A 6,911-nucleotide genomic window follows, 5' to 3' on the forward strand; every position below is an offset into this window, starting at 1 on the left:
AACCCTAAAATCCTTTTTTTTTTAACCCTTAATCCCCCGCTCCCCATCCCATCCCATTTTTGGCTGAGGGACACATGTGCGATGGGACAGACCCTGCCGGTAGCTCTGCAGCAGCCTGCGTGAGGGGGATTTCTGCCATCCTGGAAATAACACAAATGTACAGAAATCTCCTTTTTTTCCCCTTAAAACCAAACTCTTCCCCAGCTGAGCAGGGCCATTCAGTCGTTCCCCCCCCCCCCCCCCCCGCCCCCCCCCCGTGGCAGGGGGGCAGCAGGGACCTGCGTTGACCCAAGTGATGGTTGCCAGTCGCAATGATATCGTAGAAACAGTAAACTAATTTATTAATCCTTTTGCTATGTACAAGTTTAATGGAGAAATCTTTGTATGAAACAATTAAAAAGAACAAGATCTGGGATTTTTTTTTCATCGGGGTTATTATATTATTTATTTTATTATTCCTTTTTTTTTTTTTTTTTACAAAGAGTGAAGGGCAGCACTGCGGGTAAGACCCGGGCGAAGTCGCTCCAGGTTTATGCTTTTTGGGTAGCAAATTAGGCAGGAGAATCAACCGGCTCTGATTATCCTGGGAGCGACACGGCGGGGGGGGGGGGGGGGAACCCGCGTCCCAGCGTGGGGACTGGGACACGATGCATGCCGGGGGGGGCGGGGGGCCGCAACAAAAACATGCGCGTGGTTTGTATTGCTGAGCAAAGAAGTCAACCCCAGAGGCTTTACAAAACTTGAGGGAAAACACTGAAAAAAAGGGAAAAATACATTTTAGAAAAGGGAAAAAGAATTTAAAAAAAGAACTGATGTTTCCCAGGTGCGTTTTGGGCACTGGGGCAGGAGCCGGTCCCTGCTGTGGCGGCTGGGAATGGAGCCACAGTGGGATGCGACCCCTTGGCATCCCCCATCCGAAAAGTTGGAAATAAATCCCATGTGAAGGTATAAGCCCTGGCTGGGGGATGCTGAGCGCTGCCAGGGAAGGCACTGGGAATGTGGGGTGGGGGCTTATTTTCTGCTGGATCCAAGGTGGCTTTTTCACAGTGGCCAACCCAAAAAAAGATAAAAGAAAAAAAGCCCCAAATCCAATTTTTTTTGAAAGAATCCCTTTTTTTCCTTATTTTGTTTAAATTTCTGCCCGCTCCCCCGCGGTCCCCTCCCCGCCCTCCCCATGGCATCTCGCTCCTGTCGCAGGCGGAGGCCGAAATTCGTCGGGTCCTGGTTTAAATCTGGCTTTAGTGAGTGAAGAGCAAAGTGATTTCTGAACGCGTGCGAGTCTGAAGCGCTTTGGGGTCCGTCAGAGAGAGGATGGAGGCTGCTGGGGTGGACAGGAGCAGGGTTAATTTTGCCTGTGCCTGGCAGAAGGTGCTGGGATGCGGTGCCGGAACGCTATAAAAAAAATAAAAATAAAAAAATAGAGAAAAGAAAGAAAGAAAGAAAAAAGAAGAAAATAGAGAGGGGGAAAAAAAAAAGGGAAAAAAAAAAGGGAAAAAAGTAGCAGCTGAGCCGAGAGTGGAGGGAGCGGGGGGCTCTCTCCCAGGGAATGCAGGGCTGGGGGTGCACCCCCTAATTTAGGGAGATGCCACCCGGGGGGAGGTGGGGATGGGGCAGAAAAAGGAAAAAGAAACAAAAAAAGGGGAAAAAAAATTTAAATTCTCCCAAATTGTAAATTTGGGGAGGGGATGGGGATGGGTGGTCTCGGCAGCTGCAGGGTAGAGAGGCTGGGGGCTCTGAGCATCCCGGTGGAGCCAGTGGCGGCACAGGACACTGGTTGCCGCTCGCCTGGCAATGTGAAACTGGCGTGTTTGGGGAGGAATTATTTAATTTCTAAAAGGAAAAGGTTCTGTTTGATTTTCATTTATTTTCATTTATTTAGAATTACTTATATATTTTTAAAATTTTAAATAATTTATCTCTTTTTTTTTTTTTTAGTTTTTTCTTCTTTTGATTTTTTTTTTTTCTTTTGGGGCAAACCACCCTTCGGACCTCTTGGGCACTGAGGGTAAAACCCTGTTGCCCACCATCGCTGGGGGGGGGCTGTCAGCAAAGGGCCTTTCCCCAGGCACCCTCCAGACACCGAGACACCGACAGCCACCCTCAGCATCCCTCCCCAGTCTCCAATTCAGCATTTTTAAGTTAAGCCATTTCCAATTTTTTTTTTTTTTTTTTTTTTTTTGCCCCCTTTTTAATTTGCACCCATGGACATGTGGTGTAGAGGGGTAGAGGGTTGACTTTTTTGGCCATGGCGGACCTAGCCGGGCGGCGTGGGTCTCCGTTAGATCTCGTTGTGCTCGCTGATGCCGCCAGCGATGTCGTACTCACTGGAGCGGGGCGACATGCCCAGGTACTGCTTCAGGAACTCGCTAAACCTCTTCTGGTTGTTCCACTTCCTCGCTGACTTGCGGACCCCGATGAAGCCCCCGTACCGCTTCTGCACCCCCTTGGCTGTCGGTGCCGGCCGCGAGCTGCGCATCCCCCGCGGGAAACTGCCGAGCCGTCGGGAAATGTCCTCAGGTGGCTGCGGGAAGGCGCCTGGTGCCGGTTCGACGCCTTCATCCTCGGCTTCCCGTCGCCGCAGCAGCTCGCTTACCTGCAGCGGGCTCACCGGCACCGCCGGCACCGCGCCATGCCAGGGATCGCCAGCGTCCTGCAGGTCGTGGGGCCATGGGGCGGCTCGGCTGGCGGCAGCGCACAGCTCCCAGGTGGCCCGAGGCACAGCTTCGCCTTCGCACTCCAGGATGCAGACCTGTGCGGCAAACACGGGGATGGGAGTCAGATGGGGTTTGGTCCCCCCAGGGCTGTGGGACACCAGGCAGCACCAGCTGGTGTACCCCAAATGGCAGGTGCTCGAGCATCCCCCCACTTCCAGCCTGTCCAGTGATGCGACGTGTTGGAAGACACCCATGGAAAGGTGCTGGCAGCTCATCAGCCCTTGCCTGGCCTCATTTGGGGAGGTGTCCCCTCCCAAAACCCATTCCTGGGCTCCCAGAGATGGTGGTGGAGATGCTGCTCAGCTTCCCTCTCTGGCCCTTCCTGCTCCTCACTGGACATACTCCACACTTCCCCATTGATGCTTCCATCCCACCACCATGTGCTCAGCACTGCAGGGTCCTTCAGCCGGGCATGAGCCCCAAAAAACCCCAAAAATCACTGAGTCATGGGAGGGTGGAGGTGGTGCCTGTGGCATATGCCCATGGCATGTCCTGGTGCCTGGGCTTGTTCCTCCCTAGGGGCAAGACTTTGCTTTTCTCCTTGTTGAACTTGATGAGGTTCCCACTAGCCCTTTTCTCCAGGCTGGCAAGGTTACTCCAGGTGGCAGTACGAGCCTGTGGTCTACCATCCACGCCTGCCAACTCTGCATCATCCGTTCATTGCTGAGGGTGCGTCTCTCACATCATCCCGGCCATTCATGAAGACATCAAGGTCCTCCAGGTTTCAGTCCACCTCACTGCCCATTTATCTATCCCGTGCTTCAGCAGATTGTCCACAAGGATGTCATGGGAGACAATGTCAAAGCCTGATGAAAGTCAAGACAAGCTGCTTGTCTCACTGCAGAAAGCTGTCAGGTTGGTCAAGCACGATTTCCCCTTCATAAATCCATGCTGGCTGCTCCCAGTGAACTTCTTGTCCTTCATATGTTTGGAAATGCTTTGCAAGATGATGTGCTCCACCACATCCCCAAGGACTGAGGTGACGCTGACCAGCCTATAGCTTCCTAGATCCTCCTTCATGCCTCCTCAAAGAGAGGTGTGACATCTGCCCCCTCCCAGCCCCCAGGAACCCGCCCTGGTCACCACGTCCCTTCAAAGGCCACCAAGAGCTGCCTCATCAAGAGGTGCCATCAAACTTCCTCAGCACCCATGGGTGCATCCCTCTATGTTTGTGTCTCATCGCTTTCCAAGAGGCCTCGTCCACTAAGGCAGGACACGGACCCAGCATTGCTGTGGGGTGATAGCCCCAAGTGGGCCACTACCACCAAAACCAGCACCCAGGGGAAACCATCCAGAAGAAAACCCTAGAAGAACGAAACTAAATAAATACCAAAGAAACCAGGGCTGGAGGGCCCAGATGGGGAGGGTTGTCTTCCTTCGCGTAGAAGCGTCTCCATCCCAGCATCACCTTCATGGCGGGCTCTTTCAAATGCCTAACACCAGCTGGGGACCCCCGTGCTGAAGTGCGTTGGCGTGTCTCATCGCTACAGGCCATCTGCAAGACTAAAACCTTTGCAAAGACGCACGTCACCATGGGTTCATTGACTTTGCCAGGTGGGAAGTGCTACAGGTCCCAACGTGGTGTCTCAGGGCTGCAGCTCGAGCACATGGCTCCGCAGCAGTCAGCTATTTCCATCCCCAAGGGCGGCCAGGCTCTTCAGACAAAAAGACAAAAGAAAAATAGTTGTCCCAAAGTGAGGTGGTGACGAGGGTCTTGTAGGCTCAGACACCTAAGAGGGTCCTTGTGGAGATGCTGAGGGCATCCTGCACGGAGCCGAGATCCTGTCCTGGGGTCTCCAAGGCTTTGGCAGGATCTATGGCTGATGGGCCACTGCAGTGGCCTGTGTAGGAGATGAAAGGTGATGGATCACATGGAGCTGTGATGAGCACCAGCTGGTAGGCTTCAAGAGGAATCACCCCGGACATCAGGCTGAAGACAACCAGCAGTCCTACCACCCATCCGCAGAGCAGCACCAGGAACATCTCAGCGGTCCTCAGCCACCCTGCTGTGTTCTCAATTCACATGGAAATGGCGTCTGCCACCAGGCCAGCTCATGGTCTTTCGGGAGCCCTCAGCAAACACCAGCCAATGATCCTCCATGTCTAGTGCTGAAACTACCCGGGGCCGCTCCTTCTGACCTTCAGTTGGCATTAACGGTGTCACTGTGGGTTTGCACCATCCCTAGAGGACTCTGGGGACCAGGATGTAGGTGATTCATCCACAACTTGAAGACCAGCTCCATCAGCCAGTCCCTGTCCTGCTCTGGCAGCTGCAATGCTGGTGCAGGCATGCCTCTAACTTCAGGGGCATCTTCTATTTCTACCTCAGGAGGGTGGATGCTTTGGCCACCGAAATGGTGGGGGGTTGTATCCAATCCCACCACGATGGTTCTGCCAGCTGAAACTGAGCCTTGAAAGTCCTCTGCTCCTGGTTCAAACCACTCTTGCTTTGAGATACAACCTTGCACGGGACCCATGAGCCACCAACCATCCATCCCATCTCCTCTCCACCTTGCTGGCCGGGGAAGACAGAGCAAAACGCAGCTCCAGAGGCAGGACCAGGTAGGAAGGGGGGGGCCTGCAGAAGTGCTGGTGCCTTCAGACTGCAAAACAATATTTTGGGGCAAAACCAGGGCAGTTGTGCCCCAAAACTTGGGGGCAGCGATGTGCCATTGCAGAAGGCTTTGCCAGCAAGGGGGTGGCACTGGGGTGCTCCAGCATCTCCACAGATCCCTGGAAGTCTCTGGTCTCCCCTGGTTTTGTGGAAACATTTCCCAGTTCTGGGGGCTCCCTGAGCTGCTGGCTCCTTTTGGGTGGATGTCTTAACCCGCCGTGATTTATCGTCGCTAATAAATAGGCAAGAGGGCAGGGGGGAGGCGATAGATAAACCCCCAGAGGCAGGGTGGGAATGGGGGGGAAAGAAATGCTGCTGGCCAGGGCACGGCCGTGGCTCAGAGGAGCAGGAAAAAAAGGGTTAGGGGCTGGAAAAAACCCAAACCCCCTATTCAGTGGCTCTTTCCACCCAGCGTTGGAGGCAAATCAAGGGAGCGAGAGAGGCTGCGGGGGGCCCTGTCACACAGAGTGCTGTGGTTTGCCAGCCACCTGCAGAGCTGGTCCCATCCTGCTGGGGCTCAGGGTAGGATTTTGGTGGCTCCTTGGAGGATGGAGTCCCCTGGGGGGGTCCAGGGTCAGCATACGTAGGGGCAGCGAAGCTGCAAGCCGTGGGGCAGGAAAGCTGAGGTTGCTTGGGGTCTTGGGACCCTCCTTGGGCTGTCGCAGCCTTGTCCCCATCTCTCCCAGCAGCTGGTTTGGGGTCTGAATCCTCCCTCGGGACCATCTTGTCCAATGGTGTCCCTGGGGGGTGCCCAAGGAGGAGAAACAGTGACAGCAGGTGGCACCTTCCCCTCGAGGTTTGGCATAGACCGGCCACCAAAGCCCCCCGCCAAGCCCCCAAACCCTAACCCTGGCACAGGGAGGAGGGTGCCTACCCAGTGTGACAGGATGCAGCTGGCACAGCACCCATGGATGCTACCCCCATGGGTGCTGCCTGTGGCAGGGGACAAGCCAGCAGGCAGAGGGACTTACAAGGACGTCAAAGCTGTCCCGGTAGAGGTGGCGGTCGCAGCGCAGGCAGTCCCCCCGGCAGTCCCCCCGCACCCGGGCAAAGAGGCAGAGCAGCAGCAGGTCCCAAAGCACAGCCCTCATGGCGGCACCGGCAGCAGCTGCAGCCAGGAGAGAGAAGAGCCGTCAGGATGGGACCCGCACCACCGAGCCCTGCACGTGCACCGAAATGTGCCCGTTCTCAGCCTGTCTTCCCTCACCCCCCCCCCCCCCAGACACGCATGTTCCCAGTCCCCCTGACAAAATTATCCTTTCAGGAAAGGAGCCTGGCTGCCTCCTCATCCCCAAAACAGATCTGGTGTGTCCCAGCTTGATTTTTTCCAGGCTATCTCATGGCACAAGTCCCGGCTAGGGCTTATTTTAGCAGGTGGACGTGGTGGGGCAGCACGTCCCCAGCTGTCCCCTGAGCAGAACACTCCTTACCCAAGCATGGCTGGAGCGGGGTGAGGATGTCCTGCTCTGGTATCCCCTCCTGGCTGTTTTTAGGGTGCTGCCACCCCTGTCCCTATCTCAGCAGAAATTGCTGGGATCTGAGCCCACCTGGTGTGCAGCAGCAAAGCCAATTCCCAAAGACCT

The 6,911-nt window shown here is 55.1% G+C and overlaps 1 protein-coding gene across 2 annotated transcripts; it reads right to left on the reverse strand.

Annotated features, from left to right (window-relative positions):
• Positions 1 to 605: 605 nt before the first annotated feature.
• Positions 606 to 6,430, reverse strand: PNOC (prepronociceptin). Of its 2 annotated transcripts, XM_005236647.3 has the most exons (3): positions 6,300 to 6,430; positions 2,326 to 2,749; positions 606 to 1,392 (listed from the first exon to the last, which is right to left on the reverse strand). In XM_005236647.3, exons 1-3 carry the CDS (start codon positions 6,417 to 6,419, stop codon positions 1,343 to 1,345), a joined length of 594 nt encoding a protein of 197 aa, XP_005236704.2. In that variant the 5' UTR covers positions 6,420 to 6,430; the 3' UTR covers positions 606 to 1,342. The 2 variants fall into 2 exon arrangements, with proteins under 2 accessions (XP_005236704.2, XP_027641381.1); XM_027785580.2 differs by lacking the exon at positions 606 to 1,392 and having other exon boundaries at positions 1,968 to 2,749.
• Positions 6,431 to 6,911: the final 481 nt, after the last annotated feature.

The sequence above is a fragment of the Falco peregrinus genome, chromosome 7, assembly GCF_023634155.1.
Source record: "Falco peregrinus isolate bFalPer1 chromosome 7, bFalPer1.pri, whole genome shotgun sequence".
Taxonomy (NCBI): Eukaryota; Metazoa; Chordata; class Aves; order Falconiformes; family Falconidae; genus Falco; species Falco peregrinus.

What these genes read in the sequence shown, in the direction of transcription:
- PNOC (XM_005236647.3), bottom strand. Translation starts at nt 6,419, where the DNA reads ATGAGGGCTGTGCTTTGGGACCTGCTGCTGCTCTGCCTCTTTGCCCGG. An exon ending in GGGACAGCTTTGACGTCCTT is followed by an intron (nt 2,750 to 6,299) that starts GTAAGTCCCTCT and finishes TTTGCCGCACAG; the next exon opens with GTCTGCATCCTGGAGTGCGA. An exon ending in GGGCATGTCGCCCCGCTCCA is followed by an intron (nt 1,393 to 2,325) that starts GTGAGTACGACA and finishes TTTTTTTTATAG; the next exon opens with CGTTCCGGCACCGCATCCCA.